This window comes from Cydia amplana, chromosome 24, assembly GCF_948474715.1.
Source record: "Cydia amplana chromosome 24, ilCydAmpl1.1, whole genome shotgun sequence".
NCBI classification, from domain to species: Eukaryota; Metazoa; Arthropoda; class Insecta; order Lepidoptera; family Tortricidae; genus Cydia; species Cydia amplana.
Genome location: NC_086092.1, coordinates 8,276,488 through 8,300,343, shown reverse-complemented (window position 1 = coordinate 8,300,343; position 23,856 = coordinate 8,276,488). Strand labels below are relative to the sequence as shown.

At 35.6% G+C, this 23,856-nt stretch overlaps 2 protein-coding genes across 5 annotated transcripts in view; one reads left to right on the top strand and one right to left on the bottom strand.

Annotated features, from left to right (window-relative positions):
* Window positions 1-1,076: 1,076 nt before the first annotated feature.
* On the bottom strand, window positions 1,077-3,415 carry LOC134659349 (protein KTI12 homolog). The gene is made up of 4 exons (XM_063515014.1): window positions 3,103-3,415; window positions 2,537-2,705; window positions 2,067-2,205; window positions 1,077-1,355 (listed from the first exon to the last, which is right to left on the bottom strand). Exons 1-4 carry the CDS (start codon window positions 3,368-3,370, stop codon window positions 1,077-1,079), a joined length of 855 nt encoding a protein of 284 aa, XP_063371084.1. The 5' UTR covers window positions 3,371-3,415.
* Window positions 3,416-11,698: 8,283 nt separating this feature from the next.
* Window positions 11,699-23,856, top strand: part of LOC134659356 (histidine decarboxylase) — a 30,117-nt gene continuing 17,959 nt past the window's right edge. For all 4 annotated transcript variants that reach the window (XM_063515028.1, XM_063515027.1, XM_063515029.1 and 1 more), the window contains exons 1-3: window positions 11,699-11,898; window positions 19,112-19,168; window positions 22,537-22,709. In XM_063515028.1, coding sequence (XP_063371098.1) covers window positions 19,141-19,168; window positions 22,537-22,709 — 201 coding nt within the window. In that variant the 5' untranslated portion in view covers window positions 11,699-11,898; window positions 19,112-19,140. The remainder of the gene's footprint in view (window positions 11,899-19,111; window positions 19,169-22,536; window positions 22,710-23,856) is intronic.

Genomic DNA, 23,856 nt, shown 5'->3' with positions numbered 1-23,856 from the left:
CTATGCGTCCAAAGTTAAAACGGCCGTTTTTAGGGTTCCGTACCCAAAGGGTAAAAACGGGACCCTAATACTAAGACTCCGCTGTCCGTCCGTCCGTCTGTCACCAGGCTGTATCTCACGAACCGTGATAGCTAGACAGTTGAGATTTTCACAGATGATGTATTTCTGTTGCCGCTATAACAACAAATACTAAAAACAGAATAAAATAAAGATTTAAGTGGGGCTCCCATACAACAAACGTGATTTTTGACCGAAGTTAAGCAACGTCGGGCGGGGTCAGTACTTGGATGGGTGACCGTTTTTTCGCTTGTTTTTTTGCTTGTTTTGCTCTATTTTAAATTTGTTGATGGTGCGGAACATTGCGTGCGCGAGTCCGACTCGCACTTGGCCGGTTTTTGTTTTAAGTTCATAACTCGACGAATCCAGGAACATAACTAGCTTGATGTACTCAAAAGGTACTTTAATATAAGATGCAAAGATACAGTACGTAGCGGCCCCCTTTTTAAAAATATCTTTCGTTAAATTTAAATAATCACGATTATTTAGCAGTGGCGCTAGTGTGCACATTGATGGGCTCTTAAGAGCAGTAAAAAACCAAAATCAATCCGTCAAACTTTTATTCAAATACTGTATATAATATCTCGCAATCTTCCCCATATCCTCCCCAGCGTGGTTCATCTTGGCATAAGTCAGGAACTGCCTCCTCAGCCTGAGGAGTTTCTGAGGAGTCACGAGGGTTAAGGAGTCGAGGCTGCAGCCCGGGTAGGACGGGAAGCGGGCGGAGTCCTGGCTCAGTTGTTTGGCGTCGAGGATCTGTTTTGATATGTCTTGGGTTATTTTGTCGTCAATCTATGCGCCCAAAGTTAAAACGGCCGTTTTTGTTTTGAGTTCATAGATCCGACGAATCTAGGAACATAACTAGCTTGATGTATTCAAAAGGTACTTTAATATAAGATACAGTACGTAGCGGCCTCCTTTTTTAAAATATCTTTCGTTAAATTTAAATTATTACGATTATTTAGCAGTGGCGCTAGTGTGCACATTGATGGGCTCTTAAGAGCAGTAAAAAACCAAAATCAATCCGTCAAACTTTTATTCAAATACTGTATATAATATCTCGCAATCTTCCCCGTGTCCTCCCCAGCGTGGTTCATCTTGGCATAAGTCAGGAACTGCCTCCTCAGCCTGAGGAGTTTCTGAGGAGTCACGAGGGTTAAGGAGTCGAGGCTGCAGCCCGGGTAGGAGGGGAAGCGGGCGGAGTCCTGGCTCAGTTGTTTGGCGTCGAGGATCTGTTTTGATATGTCTTGGGTTATTTTGTCGAGTTCGTAGAGGAAGTTTGTTGAGGATAGCGGTGGCTGAAACAAAAAAAACTTTTGTAAAATATATATTATAATTTATATAGTCTGTCAAGCTGGATATGTCAGTAGCAATGTAAAGCAAACTAAAGTATGGTATCCCTAGGAAACGAACAAAAAGCAGCAATGTACATCGAACAACGATGAAATGTAAACAAAACAGTTCCACAGATAAGATATAAATGACACGCAATTTTCGAACAATTCAAACGTAGTGTTGTTAACACGCGATTTTTCAAATTTGCCGCCTTTTTTTACTGACAAGATTTGCTTGACCAAGTATAATAAGTTTTTGATAAAAAAATCATTTTTGGTACAAGCTTTTATCGCTGACTCTACTATTCTTTCCACAGGCAACTAATACTCATCGAGACAATTCTAAAAACCCCTAACACAATTAGGTTTCGTTATTTTATCGCAGAGTTCCTATGGTCACCTCCTGGTTCCATCATCAGATCAGCTCGATGGTACCATTATATTGCATTGTCACCCGACTTACACACGTATGCAAATTTTTAGCTTTATCCGAAATATTTTTGGACCCTAAGCATAAGAGAGCATTATTCATATGCACGTAGGTCTATGTTGCTCTGTGATATGTGACCGATTAATCAGTCTTTGGCGTTGAACCTACGGTGCGGATATATCGGTCATTGGCGTCCAAAAGGTTAAAAAGAAGAGCCTGTTAACAAAAATAGAATTAATCCTTACATTCTGAGTGCTCTGGTTGGGTGGAGGAGGTTTCTTTTCGAACAGGGCCACATACACCGCCTCTAAGTCCAGCTGGTCCTGTGGTTGAACGGTGAAGAGTGGGCTGTCCCATCGGTTATTGGAGTTTGGCTCTTCGAACCTGCAATGATTCAAATGACTAAAGTAGGTCTCATAATGCTAAATCAGTGTCAAATTGTACGAGTAACAATGGTAACTCCAGATTTAATTGGTTAACCCGGGTTAAAGGAATGGTGCAAGGCCTTAGTCAAGGATTAGACCTAATAATATGTAAAGATTAACGGCGTTATTCATAAACGTCTGCTAAGTTAATCAGCTGATGATCGTTGTTTGTCCCTCTCTATGGCATAACGACAGATAGGGACAAATGACGATCATCAACTGATTAAGTTAGCAGCCGTTTATGAATAATGGCATAAAAAAATACACCAGAACCCTTTTAGGAGGTATACCTGAACTTAGTAAGAGCATCAAACACCTCTTGGCTGTACGCGTTAGCTGCCTGCACCTTCATCCGTTCCATGTTAGCCTCCCAAGCCTCCTGGTGGTTCCGTATCGTGAATATGGTGCACTGAGTGGACTTTGATGCTTTCGAAGCGCAGTATAGTTCATAACGGTAGCCTGTAATTAAATAGTTTCTATTAAATAAAGAAAAAAAAATGATTAGGCAACTTTATTAAATAAAATTTATTTCTGAGTAACCATACACTATAAGGTATTTGTACTTAATCTAAGATAAATCTTAGTTACTAAAAAGTTACCAGGTAATCGTAATTACCAAATCTTTATTAAATTTCTTTTTCTTTAGTAGTCTATTTGCAGATTTGCATTAAAACTGGGCAGTGAGACATGGTGAATGTAAAATTTAGTGCAGTAATACTTTCCTTCTTGCTTATATATTGAGTAATAACATAAAATAATGCCTTATAGACGTTAAACATTACTATATTGCTTATTCAACGAAAAGTAAACAAAAAAAAATCGATTTTAATATTGGAAAATAAAAAGTATTACCAACCTTTGATATAGTTACTGCCGTCCAATATAACAACATTATCCTTTCCAATAAGTCGTAGAACCTCTGATTTAAGGTACCCCCTCACTCTTTTCTCCTTCTGTGAGTCCAAATATGTAGCATTTGGTTCATAACCTAACTTGACTATTGCGTCTGCTTCTGAGACTATTTCAACCTGTTTCCCGTGTGTTTTCTCGAAGAACTCTTTTAATTCTTTCGCTCTTGTAGTTTTTCCACTCACTGGGCAGCCGCATATTATAATTAGAGGCATTTTGTTGGTTATTTTTACAATACAATGCTCAGCTGAGTTAGTTTGGTTTGAGTTAACATTGACACTTGACAGTGACAGCTGTCACAAAAGGGCTAAGGGATAGGGACGTGCTCGTTCATTATTAGGTCAATACATCGATTCACGATATCGATTATCACAATTGTTATCAAAACCTATTTGATGCATATTTGATGACGTTACATGTATAACAAAAATAACTATAGTTCGTTTTTTTAGCATTAGAAAGAACTTGAAAGCAGGTAAGCGATTTTGACATGTCTTTTATTGAAAAACACTTTTTAAAAATCAATAACTATTACTTATGAAAGCAGAAGACTATAAAAGATCGTATTAGATTCATAATTGTTACATATTTACCGTAACTTATTTTTAAAATGTGTTTTTCAATTAAAAGACACATCAAGATTATTTACCAAATTTCTAATGCAAAAAAAAACGAAGTATAAGCTAAATCGCCTGCCAATTTTAAGTGATAATGGCTTGGCGCCATACATAGTCCCTGTCAAAAGATACATAGGGTCTAGTACTAAGCCCCCTCCACACTCGTGCGCGAATCGCGGCTTCGCCCTCGATTCACGCACATAGTCTGGAGAAGGCTTTATCGAGAAGCCTATTCTAGTTTTGAAAACTGGATTGTATAACAGGGTTTGAATACATTTTATTTATATGTATGCTTATAACATTTCCGTACAATAATAATATGACTCAGTTTTGATTAATATGGATTTCCGCAAAGTAACGCCTGATTCTATTAATTAATAATTTCAAAAATATTCATGTCAATTTATGAGGCAAATAAAACGAGAGCGAACAACTGTTGCTTAGCAATAACCAAAATAAAGACAAATTTAGTTCCGTCCAGTTTTGAGATATCAATCTGTTACGTAGATACCTGTTTTAATTTTTTAGATATCTACTTATAAATTAAATTGATTATAGGTAGGTAACTGAAAACGAGTATCCAAATCCGCAATGCCGATAGACTTCATGTTTGATTTGTTTAAATAGGTATGTAAAAAGGCATCGGGGTTTCGGTATTCGGTACCTATGTACGCCACACGCAGAAACTTTCATAAGTTTCTGTGGCGCATCTTAGTCTTAAGTTCTTTGTATTATGTTTTTGTGATGTGTAAATAAATTAAAAATATATATAGGTTATACTCTTGCGCCACGGATGTGGACCGACTGGGAAACCATGGATGTCAAAAAAGGTCGTTTTTCAAGACACGCGTCGCTTAATGACATAATCCGTCGGTCTCTTGCCACCATCATGTGCCTGCTCTTCTTGAGCCGACGCATTATCAGGGATGATGGCAAGAGGCCAGATGGAGTGTCCTTAGTTCCTTGAAGCTCGGGACGGAGGTTAGTGTGGGATGCTACCTGCGTAGACACGCTGGCACCGTTCCACCTCCAACGGAGGACGGTTAAGGGGGCGGAGCGGCAGAAAGCGCCGAAATTTTAAAACGTAATAATTATAAGAGGTTCGGTAGAGAGTACCATTTTGTACCATTTGGAGTTGAAACTCTAGGTCCATGGGGTCCCAGCGCGCATAAGTTGTTTGCAGAAATCGCGAAGCGTCTGGTTGACCGAAGAGCTGGCGGTTTCCTCGCACAACGTATCAGCATTGCGATACAGCGAAGAGATACCGCCAGCATCCTTGGTACAATGCCTCAAGGGCCTTCAAATTCATTGTGTTTTAGAGTCTGCGCGGAAAGTGTCATGAAATGTATGGGATTCAAAATTCAATACATTCTACAACTCTTCTCTTTCCGCACAGACTCTAAAATATGCACTAGGCAATGTTTATTTGTTTACGTTATTCTAATTACTTTACAAATATACCATGTCGTTTTCTAATAAATGACTCTGTGAAAAGGATTAATTAAAAAACGGAAAGTCACGTAAACGATTCTCGGTACATCCCCTGACTCGGGTCATCTTAGTCAAGGCCGAAGGATCAAGGTTATACTTGGGTCCAAAACGTTTTGGAAAGTGGTCATCTTGCCTGTGAACAATACAGCAATCCTAGTCAAATTTAGCGGGGTGAATAAAAGGAGCCCATAAAATAGTTATTTACGATACAAGTGCGGAAAAGAGGAAATTCGATACGATTGGCGATATATTAAAATACGACTGAAGGGAATCGACATGTACTGTAAACGTTATTTTTTTTTAAACAGACGTTAGCGTTTTGTTTTAATTAGGTGCATGATTGAGGTTTAATAAAAAAAAGTTTGAAAGAAAAATATTCCTAAAATTATATGTCAACACATTTTTGGTCCCTTTTGAATCAGGGTCACAATGAGAACCTTTTTCTTTGAGTACCTACTTCTATCTTAAATTTTCTCGTTCTAGTTTTTAGGGTTCCGTAGCCAATGGCAAAAAACGGAACCTATCTGTCTGTCTATCTATCTGTCTGTCTGTCCGTCTGTCCGTCTGTCTGTCCGTCCGTATGCCACTTTTTTCCGAAACTATAAGAACTATACTGTTGAAATATATGTACTCTGTGAACCGCATTAAGATTTTTACACAAAAATAGAAAAAAAAACAATAAATTTTGGGGGTTCCCCATAGAACTGAAACTCAAAAAAATTTTTTTCATCAAACCCATACGTGTGGGGTATCTATGGATGGGTCTTCAAAAATGATATTGAGGTTTCTAATATCATTTTTTTCTAAACTGAATAGTTTGCGCGAGAGACACCCAAAGTGGTAAAATGTGTCCCCCCCATGTAACTTCTAAAATAAGAGAATGTTAAAACTAAAAAAAAAATATATGATGTACATTACCATGTAAACTTTCACACCGAAAATTGGTTTGAACGAGATCTAGTAAGTAGTTTTTTTTTAATACGTCAAAATCTCCTAAATACGGAACCCTTCATGGGCGAGTCCGACTCGCACTTGGCCGCTTTTTTTTGTATATAAATTTTTAGCAATGGAAAGTACCCGACACACCGGATGGGCCCTATAACAGGAGCAAATGAACTGCCTGTAGACTCCTCAAACTGCGACTCCCCACCGATTGTGCTCTGTCGAACTTATAAGCATGTCGTTATAAAATAAGAGCGTAACTTCTTTTACAGTACATATGGGGCTACTTTTCCGCACTAGTGCGTATAATAGCACTTTTCGTGCGTATGTCGAAACTTTAAAGTGCCATATGTACTGTAAAACGTTGTTCGATACACGTGCGAATAGGTAATTCGCAACTCGTGTCGATTTAAAACACTCTCTTCGGTCGTGTTACTCGTTTCGAATTTCCTTTTTTTCGCACTTGTATCGAAAATAACTATTACAGTACATATGGTGCTACTTTCCCGCACTAGTGCGGAAATAAGTACTTTCCGTGCCTATGTCGAAATTTTAAAGGGCCATATGTACTGTAAAACGCTGTACAATACACGTGTGAATAGGTAATTCGCAACGAGTGGTGCTAAATTAAAACACGACCGAAGGGAGTGTTTTGAATCAACACGAGTCCTACTTTCCGCACTTGTATCGTAAATAACTACTGTACGGGAGCGGCTTTCGCGGCGGTTTTGTGTGACATGTATGGCGCGAAAACCAAATGTTTCAGACTAACATATTCGTAAGTGTAGCCTGAGTGGACGCTCAAAGCGGAGCGTTCGGCGGGGCGTGCAGCGTGGCGTCGGACTCGCAAGTAATTTGAGCAGCGTGTACTAAGGCCGCTCCTATATACGCTTGCATTTGTTTAACATGCACGCCGCACGCCCGGCTCGCTGCACGCCCAACTCGAGCGTCCACTCAGGCCTTACACAGAGTGACAACTTTAGTTTGAAAGGGAAATGACGCATGAACATCGTCATTGGTACTTCTGTCAGGCACGGTCTATAGTTCGTTTTTTTTAGCATTACAAAAAAGGTAAACAATCTTAATGTGTCTTTTAATTGAAAAACATGTTTTAAATATAAGTCACGGAAAATATGTAACAATTATGAATCTAAATCATAATTAAAGAACCTAACGTAAGACGAAAAATAAATAAAATGAATCTAATACGATCATTTATATTAGGAAATTGATATTCCGATGTATATACTTCTTTTGTGTTTTTTATTTATTTATTTGACATTTAGATTTTATCCTAGAAACATTCTAGACTAGTATTATATTTTTTATACAATTTTTTTTCATGTCAAGGATCGTCAACCTTTTGTGAAATTCTTAATTTAATTTAATTTGTGTTTAATTTGATTTGTATAATAATCCAATATTCTTATGGAATAATAACATCAATAAATTGCTCTGATAATTAGCTTAAGATAATTTATAAGTATGTTACGATTCATAAGTGCTTGTTGCTAGGCCTACATGAATAAAGTATATTTTGACTATTTGACTATTTGACTATTATTCTGCTTTCATAAGTATTAAGTTACTGATTTTTAAAAGGGTTTTTCAATTAAAAGACATGTCAAGATCGCTTACCTTCTTTCTAATGCTAAAAAAAAACGAACTATATTTATCCACCAACTTTGCCGAACACCATAGATTTGTCGCACCAATTTTCAAGGGCACGGTATGCGCGTGTACATCCTTGAACATCGTAAATTTCCTAAATAAGTACCTAAGTATTATGAGTTTTGTAATTATTCATATGACTTACAGAGTTCGACCGAAGCGAAGTTAGTGGTTCTGTGAACTAGACCTCGCGATAAGCTAGAAATGTAAAAGGAAAAATAGATATAAGAAATATGTCTGCCGTTTTATTGCCGCGACCCATACAAAATGTACATATGAAAAGAGTCGTGGCAATTAAATGCAACTGCAGACATTCTCAGATAATTACCCTTCTAAGGTTTTGTTTGATTGGAGTCTGCTCTTGCAAATATAACTAAGTCTAGTTTCCATGTTAATGTTTCCATAGCATTTGTCCTCAATGGGGTTGGCCGGTCGAAGTATTTAGCAGATGGCGCCATCATAGCTTGCCCTGACAATCCCTAGAATTGAGTCAAATTTTAGTTTTTTTAATGCCCTGGATGCCAACCCTTTAAGCCAAATATCAGAAAAGGGGGCAAGCTATGATGGCGCCATCGCCGCCATCTATGCAAAACGTTGACAGTTTCCAAACGTGTATTGTGTTTTAATAATTGAAAATCGAGTCCACATTACACTGGATCGCCAGAAAGCTCGATTACCCGCATTCGCTACTCGATCGCAATAAATCCTTATCATTATCAAAGATCTCATTAATAGTCTTAGTTAATATAGTTATTAAAATATTTATCTATCGATCGCATAAACATTTCAATAACGTTATAATATTTGTTATAGTTCATTAAAATATTATTTATTAGTTCGATGTAATCTTAGTAGGATATGTCAGTAAATGTTACAAAAATGTCGCGTAACGCTATAAATACCTATATATTATTGTACAGTAACAAATATTTTCGTGGCCTTCGTTCAGGTTACGTTAAGATGAGTAATAAGAATTATGGTAAAGTCTAAAATTCTATAAAATAAGTATTTACGATCAATTTTTAACATTGACAAAATTTTGCCATACACATCCCACTTTTTACACAAGAAAGGTAATGCGCATCTCTTTATGAAATACTGTAAATTACATATAATAAATGTAATTATATGAATTATTTAAGTAAAAATACAGAGAGCCTATACGAGCTGTTGTAGTTAAAATTAAATTAAATTAAAAAATATTTATTTAATCAAGAGTAAATTACAGATAACATAAACATTATATTATTATTTAGTACCTCTTTTTAAGTAAATTATTACCTGTGTTAAGAGGTACTGCTCTCTTATTTTAACAAAATCTCTTAATTATACTTGGTCAACCAGATCTTGAGAGTAGAAAAAGGCGGCAAATTTGAAAAATGGAGGCGCGAAGTGATATCGTCCTTTAGAAAATTTTAATTTCGCGCCTTTTTTACTGACAAGATTTGGTTGACCAGCTATATGTAATAAAATCGATTGAAATAAAAATTACTTATAACAAAACACATTATCTCCTGAAATAAGTAAAAATAGTTATTTACGATACAAGTGCGGAAAAGAGGAAATTCGTAACGAGTGGCGAAAAATTAAAACACGACCGAAGGAAGTGTTTTAAATCCACACGAGTTATGAATTACCTATTCGTACGCGTATCGTACAACGTTTTACAGTACATATGGCCCTTTAAACTTTTGACATGTCACCTACACACGAAAAGTGCTATTTTACGCACTAGTGCGGGAAAGTAGCACCATATGTAATGTAAATAACTATTTTACTGTTATTTTATTTTGTTACAGTCAACATAGAGACTGACTAACCTTTTCCGTCCACAGAAAAAAGATACGTAAATAAAAAAATAAGGTTAAACCCTGTTTATTTTAATTTACCGGTTTTATGCTATTTTTAATGACATTGGCTGAACTAGATTTTCTTAAAGACTTTGTTTATAGGTATCTAGTCTATATCTCGTATAGGTATCTAGTTTATGGGTATCTGGTATCTAGTTGTATCTTACATATAACCCAAAATCCTCAATAATCATAAAAAAATTAAATAAACAATTGGTACTGAAAGTAATATTCTTTAGTTCAAAATATCTCTACCGGGTACCACTGATAGTAAAAATAGTTACAATGAAATAAATAAATATTATAAAACATTATTCTTACACAAATCGACCTAGCCCCACAGTAAACGTAATAAGGCTCGTGTTGTGGCTACTAGACGACTACTATATAATAAATACCTACTTAAAATAAATAGAAACATAATTTTTTTCACCACACCAACTGGTAAAAGCTTTCTCGATTGTTCAAAAACTGATAGCGAAGTTACATTTTATTCACATGTGAGGCAAAGTAATCAAATGCAAATTTGAGTGGTTTTCTTATGTTTGCTGGTAGAATTAACTTTTAAATAATGATGATTTTGAATGATAATTATTTAATAACATTAATTTGGATTTAATTTGGTTTGATATCTCACAGTTAATATTTTCTTCGGGGTGGTGTGATGAAATTTTTTGTGTTTCACTCGGGGGCAAATTTGTTTTAACTCGCTACGCTCGTGGTTCAATTTTGGAATCTTTCGCTTGCTCGGGTATCAATATTAGCACGAGCGGTTAAACAACAACTTGTAAAACAAATAACTATTATAAGTAACTCAGGAAAAAATATCCGTGATGAAAAAACAAATGGCCAAGTCATTATACGTATAGGGTTTGCAATCCGGATCCGGAATGTATGAAATTATCCGGATCTGGATCCGGATCCGCGGATCTTCCCATACATTTCGGATCCGTCGTGCAAACCCTATATACGTATTAAAAATATCTTATTGATACGGTTTTAACACCCCCTGGCACTGATTAAAATAACCGACTTGGTTTCACATTACATCTCAATACTTTTTTGTAGCAAAAGAATTGCGTTGCGAGACTTGCATCTTTTTACATGTAATGTTTTTGATGGGATTTTTTTTTCTGAGTCACCTTTTTTTCTTACACTTTATGAGCAATTACGAAGTTATAGCTGGTCAATCAAATCTTGTCAGTAAAAAAAGGCGCGAAATTCAAATTTTCTATTGGACGATATCCCTTCGCGCATTCATTTTTCAAATTTGCCGCCTTTTTCTACTGTCAAGATCTGGTTGACCAAGTATATGTATATATCTTTGTTATTAGTAAACAAATAGCAAAGAGTTGGATAACGATCGTATCACCGGAAAATCTATTAAAAGTATTTACGCCATTTTTCAACTTCTGTCCTCCGGCGATGCGCGGCGCAGACCATGAGAGACTAGCGGCGTTATTCATAAACGTCTGCTAAGTTAATCAGCTGATAAAGATAAGATAAGATAAAAGATAGTTTATTCAAGTAGGCATAATTACAATGCGCTTTATATTTACAATTGCAATTATATATATATATATATATATGCAATTATAATTACGATGATCATCGTTTGTCCCTCTCTATGGCATAACGACAGGTAGGGACAAACGACGATCATCAACTGATCATCACTACATAGTATAAAACAAAGTCGCTTCCCTGTCTGTCTGTCTGTATGTGCTTAGATCTTTAAAACTACGCAACGGTCAGTTGTGGTTTTTTTAAGTAGATAGACACGATAGGTTTCTAAAATTTTTTTTTAATGCCATACAAAAAAAGATGACGTCATAACTCCTCTCGTTTTTTTTATTAGTTGGTGCTTCGGGTCAAATTGTTTCAAATGTCCTAAAGATCAATCGTACCGATTTTCATAACTTTAACATCATTTGCAGCGTTTTTTGGCGAACCGCTATCGCTACAATGCAATCCGCTACCGCCTATAACATCGATTCCATCGGCCGATAAGTCGATCGACTTGTCGAGTAAGACCTACCCCTATATAAGCCGCAGAGAAACCATCCGGCCACCAGTCAACTGCCGCTGTCACCAACTAATTATTAAAAAATATAATTAAAAAGTTACATTAAAAATATATTGTGTTTACGCGCCTTTTTCGGTGTTTAAGAGGTAAGTGCATTTTTTTTCTGGGTGTAGACTGGTAGAGAATGAATTAAGGTAAATAGTCAGTTTGTGCTCTTTTTGTATTGTGCAACATTTAAATATCAAGAAAAAAAGTTAAATAATAGGTAGGTTATACCAAATTTATTTGAGTACCTAAAACAATTGTTGTATATTTTAATGCGTGTTATAATGTTAAAAACTGCCGAATAAAAGCACAAACTTGTATTTAACTCGTACTTTTCTAGGGGCTGAATAATTTAAAAAAATACAAAATCTGTTAATAAATAATAAAGTTTTGTTAGGTATAAGGTAGTTTTAGTTTTGTAGGTGTTATAAATGTTTGGCTACAATTTATTATAATTTTGTTAAATATTAACTATATTTTGGGTTTGATAAAACACTTTTAAATATTTTAAAAAAGGTAATAAAATTAAAATAATATCAGTAGTTCAGCTGAGGGGAGCCATCATATACAATACAAGAAATGTAAATTATTGCTGTACCTAAGTGCCAATTTTCATATATCGTCTGACTAAACGACGAAATGCTCTACATCTACAGGATGGCCCAAAAATAAATAGAAAATTAGCTAAGTCTTCCCATCTATTAAGGGAGTTCCCTCTGCCAACAAACTGTTTTGCAGTTTGGAAGAAAAAAAAAATTAAATTGGTTATTTCTCCTGAATAAATGATTTATCTATTTTTATTTTATTTTACTTTGAAAGAGCATTTTTACTGCTGCATTTTGTTGTCAATTTTCTCAAACGTGTGCGTTTGTATATACAACGCACACTACTTACCAAAAACTACTATACTTATCAAAAATATATCTTGGATATAGAACGCCATTATGTAAAAAAAAATGTTAACGTATTTTTGATCACTCTGTATAATAGAGTTAGTTATTAGCAAAGCAAGGGAATTTATACGCGAATTTTCACCGCAACAGTGACAGCAGAATATAGGTAAAAATGCAAAATATAGGTACAAATATGAGATACCACAACAGTACAAAAACAGGCGTGAGAATAAGCAACTTTTCCTTACTGTGCACAGTAAATTGTTGCACCATGAAGTATGCCTATAAGTTCTACTTAATAACCATAATAAAATAAATCCAAATTAATGAGCATCAGCGTATCTGAAAATAATCTGATGACCTTTCGCGATAGTTCCGGAGAGCGTATCTCTATTTACTGAAAACACGATTACATGACAACAGTGTATAACTCATGCAGTGTACGTGGGATAGGGGGGCACGGGAGCTCCACAAGGCGCTCAGCAAACGGCTAAGGGAGGCTACAGGTGACCCACGCGCAGGCAGCGATCTCGCGCAAAGATTGGTCATAGCAATCCAGCGCGGAAACACTGCCTGCGTGATGGGCACCCTACCGAACGCAAAAAATTTTGATAGTTAAAATCACATAAAATACATCGATTCAATGTTTATAGACCTACCTACCTACATATAATCTAAGTAATTACTTACAACTTTTTTAGTAAACCAATATATAATAAGATAAGATAAGATAATATAAGATAAGATAAGAAAAAAATATTTGCTTGAAAAATATCCTAAAATTAACACAATCCTAATACGCTTAAATAGTTACTTTAATATTATAAATGTACAATCATGGTTTAGAAAAGTAAACATAAAATAAAAGATCTTGTAAGCAAAAATTGTAACTGCGTCTAACATATTTTACATCAATACCTAAACTATACTTGGTCAAGCAGATCTTGTCAGTAGAAAAAAGGCGGCAAATTTGAAAAATGTAGGCGCGAAGAGATATCGTCCTATAGAAAATTTGAATTTCGCGCCTTTTTTTACTGACAAGATTTGCTTGACCAGCTATAAGTAACTAACTTGTATCTTAGGTATTTCGTGTTAGTAGGTCAATGTTGTTAAGTTAGGTGCTTAATAGAAACGATGAAAAGGTTTAAACATCCAAAGTCAATAATGCTTGAAAAGGCCCAGTAAAAAGCCATACGTCTCAATCAATCAAACGTATCTATTAAAACACCTTTATTTATTTTATAGAAAATGCCACTACCTTTTATTGTGCAGGCTAGAGGCAATTCTCGAAGAGTATCGAATAACTAGAAACAGAGGCGTATTAAAAAAACTTTATTGCTTTAAACCTTAAACATTACATTGTTTACATTATAAAATGTATTAACATTATAAAAAACAGGTTAGGTTTGTAACACATTTAGGTAATGGGGTTGAGCCTCTGCCTCCCGAACTAGGTCCGAGCCTGTGACTCGGGAGTCAGTGATTCCTCCTTTCCTAGGTATTCTGACTGTAATAACAGGATTTGATCTGGATGATGTAAATGTCAAAAGTGATGTTCCTGGTTGAAGACATCAACTGCTCGATTTTTTTTTTTCAAAAATTGTTTACGCTGAATAAATACGGTTGAATTAAAATTTTCTTTAAAATTAGATTAATATGTAGTCTCATTTCAAACACAGACAAAGAGAAACACTGTCTTTGTCTTACGCTAGTACTAACACCCAAAAGAAAGGGATGAGTATAATTTTCCTGGTTCTTACCGCCCGACAAGTTGTGTTTGCCAGACTATAACACAAAAACCTACGGCTCCGGCAGTTTACACAATAAATATTTTTGATTCTGATTCTGATTCTCGTTGCATTTTTCGGTCATTTTACGGTACCTATTAAAAATTCACGCTGTATTTATGAAATAAAACGATTAAAACGGATTATATCGCGTATATTGAATTTATACTACATTTCGAAGCCTTTACAGCGTTCTCTAACGGGTAACTGAGGAAAACTATACTGTGCAAAACTATCCACGTACAAAATAATGAACCATCATAAACTATAAATATTAACTTAGGACTTGTGATATAATCCGTTTTAATAGTTTTATTTCATGAGTAACTATCGCGGTAACCGAAGACAATATCACGCTGTATTTGTTTTGTTTTTATATACTTGGTTAAGCAGATCTTGTCAGTAGAAAAAGGCGGCAAATTCGAAAAATGTAGGCGCGAACGGAATATCGTCCCATAGAAAATTTTAATTTCGCGCCTTTTTTTTACTTGTCAGTAAAAAAAGGGGTGAAATTCAAATTTGCTTGCTATAGCTATGTTGTAACTATATTTGCCATCGTCTAGTTTACTCGCACGTGTTACTCGGGTGCTCGGCGAACATCGATAATGCATCTGTAGGGCTTCCGCGGCGGATTACTGACGAAGACCGAATTTCTATTTAATAGTGTACTTACAGGTCAAATGGGTCATTAATTTGTATACTCAGCTGAGTTTAACTTGGGTTCATTTATTTCCTGTGGACATATCCAAAGTTAGACCTAAGAACCCCTTCTAAAACAAATAACTATTTCACTATGCCATTATTAAGTAGTAATTTGACGTATGTAGGTATTTCTTAGAAAGGTAGAAATATGTATGTCGCAGTCGGATCGTATAATCTGCCGTATTACATTACGGCTAGCCGTTTTACAAAACAGGGGCGTTTTGAAATGCGGCGGTTCGACGATTAGCCGGATTGAATGCGGCTGAACGAAAATCCGCCGGAATGTATTCGGCGCCATACGTTCTTCAACACGGCTAGCCGTAATGTAATACAGCGAGTCATTAGCCGCCGCTTTGACAGTTTTTAGTTCCCATTTTTAACACTCGTGGCGCTGCCTGACATAACAACAACAAACTATGAAAAATGCTGGGGTGTCCATCAAATCCGGAGTTCGTCGGACTGTTTCTTTTCAAAAAACATTTCCTTCGCAACTTAACTAGACGGAGCCCCGCTTCACGGGGCTCCTATTTCTGAGCGGTTTGCCCTTCGGGCATCTGAAGCTACCTAACGAACCTAACCTACCTACCTATTCATTTAGTGAGACGTCCGTGAAAACATTACACTTTGGGGAAAAAAGCGTAGGTATATAGGTAAGTAGGTTAGGTTCGTTAGGTAGCTTCAGATGCCCGAAGGGCAAACCGCCCAGAAATAGGAGCCCCGCTTGCGGGGCTCCGTCTATTTAAGTTGTGAAGGAAATGTTTTGGAAAAGAAACACATGTAGTGCGGTGGGACCATGGTAAAAATAAATTAAATTGCAAACATTGTCAAACTCCGGTTAAGAATAAGAATAAGAAACCATTTATTGCAACACAAAAAGCATACAGGTTACAAAACATAAGGATTGAAAAAATAAGAATAATTGTGCGGCAAAAGGAACGGGCTCAGCATACGCTGCGTCAGTCATTTCATTACAAATTGCCTGCGCAGCGCTGATTTTCAGTCCGTCCCCTTCACTGAACCACATTGACATTTATGCGGGTTAAAAAAAAAATTCTAAACAAAAAACAACTACAAAGATCTCTAGTTAAAGTAGGTAATAATAGCTTAAGTCTTGTTATTGGATAAGTCTTATCTCAATTTTACGTAGGCGACCGAAAGAACTGGTTACTCTACAATCTAAATAGTAGATACGATGCGGCTAAACGTAGGCCGCCTTATTGAAGAACGTATCGCAATGACAATCCGGCTAATCGGCGAACCGCCGCATTTCAAAACGCCCCTGTTTTGTAAAACGGCTAGCCGTAATGTAATACGGCGGATTATACGATCTGACTACGACATGTATACGGTTTTTTTAAGTTTCTTTATGGGAAAATTCGCCGCCTCCGGCTAGACTCGAACTTGCGACCTTTCAGAACACCGGTACGATCACTCGTAACCAACAGAGCTACGGAAACTTACCAGACGGTCTAGCATGAGTTGCTTTCTCGCGCGCGACTCCGTGTGAATTCTCCAAGTCTCCATTCTTTCTTTTTTAACAAGATTTTATTAGGTCGACCTGTATGTAACTATGTAATGGAATCTAAGGTAACTAATTTAACCATCTTCCAAGGATCGTAGCGTCATGAAAATTGGCAGCTGTATGTAGTTCTGATGACAATACAATAATATGGTACTGTCGAACTGGAGGTGGCCATAGGAACACGACAGGAGGTGGCCATAGGAACTCTGTGATGAAATAACGCAACCTAATTGTGTTAGGGGTTTTTAGAATTGTCTCGATGAGTAGGTATTAGTTGTCTGTCGTAAGAAAAGTACACATTTAAATCTTCTCGGGGCAGAGGTGTCGGGTTGGAGCCGGTCTACCTAGCTTTATTTGACGTTCATAAGCGCATTGTAATTATGCCTACTTGAATAAACTATCTTTTATCTTATCTTTATCTTATCTTACAGTCAGCGATAAAAGCTTGTACCAAAAATTTACTTTTTGCCAAAAACTTATTGCTTAGACGAAAATGGAAATGGAATGGAAATATTTCAAATTTTCGTTCATAAAAAATAATTACACATTTGAACATTCACTGCAATCTATATTAATAGGTGAAAACCGCATGAAAATCCGTAAGTACAGTTTAGTTTTTGAGTTTATCGCGAATATACAGACAGACAGACGCGGCAGGGGACTGTGTTTTATAATATGTATTGATTGATATTGATTTAAACTTTAATGCACAAAACATAAAAATAAATAAATAATGTACAAATGACGAACTTAATGCTTAATGACATTGTCTACCAGTCAACTATAGGGCCAAACAGAGACTCGTAAAAACATGTTTTACGGCCGAATTTTGTTTTTTCGTCAGATTTCGATAATATTTGGTGAAAAGATTAGATTTCACTATAAATACTGTATTCACCGTATGTTAAAAAAAATCTTCCCCTGAATTACAATGTATGGAATGTTCGCAACTCATCGGAAAGCAACATACAATTTTATTTACACTTCAATTGGGACACACAATTTGGGACTTCGTAAAAGTATATCCCAACAAAAACATAAATGTGGAATGAGAGCCAAGTTCAATATTAAGAATACCTACCTATGTGTCGTTGTTGACTCGCCGACAAAAGAATTGAGATCTATATGGGCGCCAAGTTCTGTGCTGTGTAGAAAATCCTGAAATTATAAAGAATTTGTCTTGGCTAGTTTTTACGTATAGGCATATAGGTAATATATATTTATCTATGTTACTTTTTCAAAAATTTGGCTTGTTGTTAAAAACTAGCCAAGACAAATCCTTTATAATTTCAGGATTTTCTACACAGCACAGAACTTCGCGCCCATATAGATCTCAATTCTTTTGTCGGCGAGTCAACAACGACACATAGGTAGGTATTCTTAATATTGAACTTGGCTCTCATTTCACATTTATGTTTTTGTTGGGATATCATTACTTTTTGTACAGAAATTACTATAGTATTCATCATGAAAGCAGTTTGCCTAAGCTGAAAAGGAGACCCTCGCTAACGCGCGGTTAATTGTCAAAAAGTTTCAGTTTCCAGATTTTTTCTTTTGTATACGCCTAATAGTCTACCTTTATCCAAATATCAAGTTTGTAAGTGATCTAATAGTGGGTTAGGTTTTTGGTCTATAAGTATTAATTATTTTTTTCCGCGCTAGATGGAAATTGAGGATAAGGAAGGCCGACCCCAAGTAAATGGGAACAGGTCTAGCAGGAAGAAGAAGTATTAATACATTTTTTTCCATCGAAATATCAATAATTTTCAGTTTTGAGATTTTTCCCTCTATATGCACCTAATAGTCTACCTTGATGCCAAATATCAAGTTTCTAAGTCATCTAAAAGTGGGTTAGGTTTTTGGTCTATAAGTGTTAATTATTTTTTTCCATCGAAATATCAATAATTTCCAGTTTTCAGATTTTTCCCTCTATATGCACCTAATAATCTACCTTGATGCCAAATATCAAGTTTCTAAGTCATCTAGAAGTGGGTTAGGTTTTTGATCTATATGTCAGTCAGTCACAAAAATGCCGGTTTTTAAACGTTAATTTATCAATAACTGTTTGAGCTATGTTTATGAAATTTTGTATTTTATACAAGCTAAGGGACTTCAATACATGTGTCAAATTTCATGTGTGTAGGTTAAGTAGGTTTCAAGTTGTGAAGGGGTCAAAAGTAGCTCGAAATGGTTCGTGTAATATTACACACGGTTGCTGCGTCGTCAGTTCCTTTTTCTTTGAACTTGGCTGGATACGCTACCGCGTGTCTAGAACCGCGTGTCTAGATTCAATCGAAATCAGACGAAAAAAAAGTTTGTAATGAAAATAAAACAGCCCTTATTATTTAGGTATTATTTCTGTTTTTATATTTTTATGTTTGTCAATAAAAAAATGTTTTATTTGCTTCAGAATATTTGGGCTGAAGTTCTTAGTCGAAGATGGAGCACGCCGAGTTCAGAGTGAAGGGTAAGTTAAGTACAATTTGAACATTTTGAACTCACAATTTTTTATATTTATTTACTAGCGACCCGCCCCGGCTTCGCATGGGTTAACAAATTATACATAAACCTTCCTCTTGAATCACTCTATCTATTAAAAAAAAACCGCATCAAAATCCGTTGCGTAGTTTTAAAGATCTAAGCATACATACAGACAGACAGCGGGAAGCGACTTTGTTTTATACTATGTAGTGATTTGTATGGTGGATTATGTATGGTGTCTGGTCACTTCGCGCTCTTTGTAAATACTTCAAAATGCGGTGTCTAATTTCATCTGTGATTGATAATTACAAATGTATTGATATTCTTACCACGTAGCAATGGTCATTCTATGGTCGCTCTGATTGGTGTTTTAATATTAGTTATTAGCGTTATTATTGCTCTGTTTGAAGGTTTACTGGACATGATTAGGAAAATACCTAGCCAATTGTGAATGGGAAATCTATGAATAAAACAAGTAAAACGTTAGAAAAAGTATAAAACGACTAAGGTTTTTTTTTGTAAAAAAACTCATCCGCTTTCTAACTTAAACCTTAAACTCAAACATTTCTTTAGCTAATAGGCTACAAAGGCACTTTTGAATACGAGCTACATAGGAGTAATAAAAATAAATCATCAACAATTATAAAAAATAATTACAAATATTAATTCAATGACATCACGAAACAAGTACCTAATTCGCGATCCGTTTAAAATATTTCATTTTAGAAAAGTAAATACTACTTACATACTTACTAAATACTTAAGTTTTACGTATATCATACCTACTTAGTGTACCCATACGTATATATTTACATTCAATCATTATTGGTCAGCTGCAGAAATCCGTTAAAATGCAATTATTTTTTAAGTTTACAAATAATTTATTAATTATCAAAAATGTAAAATTATAAAAAAAACAGAATGAGCAACAACAAAAACATGGCGCTAGTGCAGGGTGGAGGTAGACGGGTTAGGTATGGCTGCACCATCATTGAGACCGAAGAAATGTTGGATGGGTTTTAATTTGTGCCAAATGCAATTTTTTTGTTTTTAAAAGTTTTAAGAAGCCACTAGTAAAAAAATTACCTAATAAATTATAATTAAACCAATTTAAAACAAAAACGTCACTCACGACAAATTCCTCACTGAAACTAGCCTACCACCGTCAATATATCGCCTTGCAGGCTTGCACTAAATAAATCTGACAATATATCGCTTAGCGATAAAGCGATATTACAGCGATAAAACAAATCGGCCGGATTTGCCATATTGAATCCTTTACGTCGCATTTATGGTGATCCGAGGACTCGCGACAAATGTACGGAACCGTTACGGTGATATTGTATTTTAAAATGTGGAACCTTCGTAACAATAATATGAAAGGAACGCTGAAAATCGTGATGAATAATGAGTTTTGATTCTTAAAGTTATCGATTTAGAATTATTTTCCTAGGATTGTGTAAAAGTGTTAAAGAAATAATTTTAATGTATAGGGTTAAAACCAATAAAAAGTACCTTTGGTCGGGATTAATTAAAAAAACTAAAGACAGCTACTAGTAGAGCAAGACTAATAAATCCGCCATTTACATTATATATTGTGCAATAAAGGAATAAGTACCTACATAAAAAAATTATATACCTATAGCTGGTCAACCAAATCTTGTCAGTAAAAAAAGGCGCGAAATTTAAATTTTCTATGGGACGATATCCGTTCGCGCCTACATTTTTCAAATTTGCCGCCTTTTTCTACTGTCAAGATCTGCTTGACCAAGTATACCTACTTATTAAATTAAATTGAAAATTAAATAACATGTAATAGATAAATACCTTACAAACTAAATAAAAATATTAAAAGCTAAAACTTATTATTATTTATTTATTTACTTATGTTCGGATTGGATCGGTTAATCAAATTCAGTGTACTTAAATAAAATCTAAATCCGTATTTATTTATTCAATCGAGAAAACAATATACATGTGCAAATTAAAATACCTACATTAAATTAAAAATTAAATTACACATAAAAAATAATTTTATATGAATATTTTCTCGTTCACTATAATGTTATCGAGTGCTATTTATTCCTACTGTAATTAGAACCAGCACATGTGACCACAAGTCTTTCCAATCTAGTTGTACACACTTGAAACACTGTTCGAGCCACGGCGCTTCTTCAAAGGAATGAAAGGAAACGGACAAAGGACACTTGTTGCGTTCAAAACGTTGGTTTTTTTTTCCTTTTAAACTGTAAGGGCCTAGCCTAGATTTAGGTTTAGATTTATTTATTTCGTTATACAGATTACATTTTAAATTGTAGGCGTGTCAGTATACATACCTACCGGTATTCATACCTATTTTATCGTCAAAACAGGTACAAGAATTTTATATTAAAGGAAAAAATGGAAAAAGTTACGCTTCCGACAGGACTTGAACCCGCATCCTCCACAATCCGTGTGTTGCTCTTAACCAATTGAGCTACGGAAGCCTACCAGGACCTCGTGAATCTTTCCATTCCTTCCCTTATGCATACACCAAAAAAAATTGATTTAGGTACAAGAATATATTATAATCAATAAAATATCAAACCAAAAGTTTAATAATTACGGGATAATAAGATTAGGAGATAGACCTGGAGGACTTTATCAAACTTCACTATTCACTGAAATGTGCTAAAGAATGGCCAAAGATAATTAAGGTACAAAAATTGCCGTCCCCTTTTAAAGTACTCGCAAGTACTTTTTTTCTGCATGTTTGTTGCCAAACCTTCTTACAGATAGTTTCTATTTCTATGATTTTTTGTAATTGACGATGATACTTAGCCATTTTTAGGGTTCCGTACCCAAAGGGTAAAAACGGGACCCTATTACTAAGACTCCGCTCTCCGTCCGTCCGTCCGTCCGTCTGTCACCAGGCTGTATCTCACGAACCATGATAGCTAGACAGTTGAAGTTTTCACAGATGATGTATTTCTGTTGCCGCTATAACAACAAATACTAAAAACAGAATAAAATTAAGATTTAAGTGGGGCTCCCATACAACAAACGTGATTTTTGACCGAAGTTAAGCAACGTCGGGCGGGGTCAGTACTTGGATGGGTGACCGGTTTTTTGCTTGTTTTGCTCTATTTTTTGTTGATAGTCCGGAACCCTTCGTGCGCGAGTCCGACTCGCACTTGGCGATTTTTTAATTAAATAAGTTTCCTTGCCAATATTATGGATATAGTTCTAAAATAAATGTATTCGATTCAATATCTGTCACCAACAAAATATTTCATGATGATATTTATAATGGATGATTATAAATTCAGTAAGATTTTAGGTACCTAATACACTTAACCGATTTTTTTTAAACAGCCAAGGAGATGGTAGACTACATAGCGGACTACCTTGAGAACATCCGCGAAAGGAAGGTGTACCCGAGCGTGCAGCCCGGGTACCTGCACAAGCGGTTACCCGCGACCCCGCCCGTGCAGCCTGAGGCTTGGGATGATATCTTTAAGGACGTTGATGAGCATATCATGCCTGGGGTAAGCATAACAATTACCGTAAAATGGGGTGAGTAGGGTTCGCGGGGAGAGTTGGATTATGAATGGGGAGAGAAGGGATGAAAGGGGGGTGAGATGGGATTTTAAGGCTACCGCTACAAAAATAATGTAATCCAATTTAAAATGGAGCTATAGTAATACTCATAATTAAAAAAAATCGATCCAACAATCTTCCAAAATCACCTTTGTATGAAATCCCATCTCACCCCAATTACGAGGGTCTACGGGGTGAGTTGGGATTTCCTGTTTATCGTCAAAGTTATGAAATGGAACTACCCAAAATAAAATAAAAACTAAAATACAAACGTCCGGAACACTTATTATATACACCATTCAGTTTGCATATGTAAAAATAAAATGTTATCGAGGTTTGAATGTCAGTTTTGACCTACTCACACCTAAAATACTTAGACCAAGCTAACTTTGACGAGTTATTGAGTTTGATTTGTGTGGAAAATCATAGTACAATAGAATAGAACATATTTCCATATGGGATTATAGGGTTAATTACATAATAAAATATGATTAAATAAAATTAAGACATACAAACACAATAATTAAATTTTTATTTTTTTATTTTTCTGTTAAAATTTCTTTGTAGTTTTAGGTACATGTATGTAAAACGTATAATTATTTGTACAATAAAGAATATTTACTTACTTACTTAAATTTAAAACATCAAATAAATCGGTTAAGTTAAGGCATTCAGCAGTTAGTGTGGAATAAAGAAACTCACATACAAACATGAACGCTGAATACAATACACTCCTTTTTTTGGGCAGTCGTGTAATAAGGACCTGCGTCTCGGACTCTGGTCACCCCGATCCCGATGCGACAGACTTGTGGTAGGCTCTTCAGCGCTCGTGCAGTGGAATGGCGTCCTACTCCCTGACCGCCGATAGTAGCGTTATAAAAGTCATATAGCAATTGGTTCACGAAGACTTATTTTATTTTATTTTATTTAGAGATCCAACAGTTGTGACATTAACATAAAGATTATAGTAGATACAGGAAGCCAATTACAGGAACTCACAGGTAGTGCGACTCACTAGACATCTAGTGTCAAGTAGCGGAACTGGTAATTCCGCTATTCGCTGCTAGATGTCGGCTACGAAAATAGTCTTTTTGG

Coding starts and splice junctions, on each gene's coding strand:
- LOC134659349 (XM_063515014.1), bottom strand. CDS start 3,370: ATGCCTCTAATTATAATATGCGGCTGCCCAGTGAGTGGAAAAACTACA. Junction 2,706..3,102: donor CGGCAGTAACTATATCAAAG/GTTGGTAATACT, acceptor ATTTAATTACAG/GCTACCGTTATGAACTATAC. Junction 2,206..2,536: donor GATGCTCTTACTAAGTTCAG/GTATACCTCCTA, acceptor GAATCATTGCAG/GTTCGAAGAGCCAAACTCCA.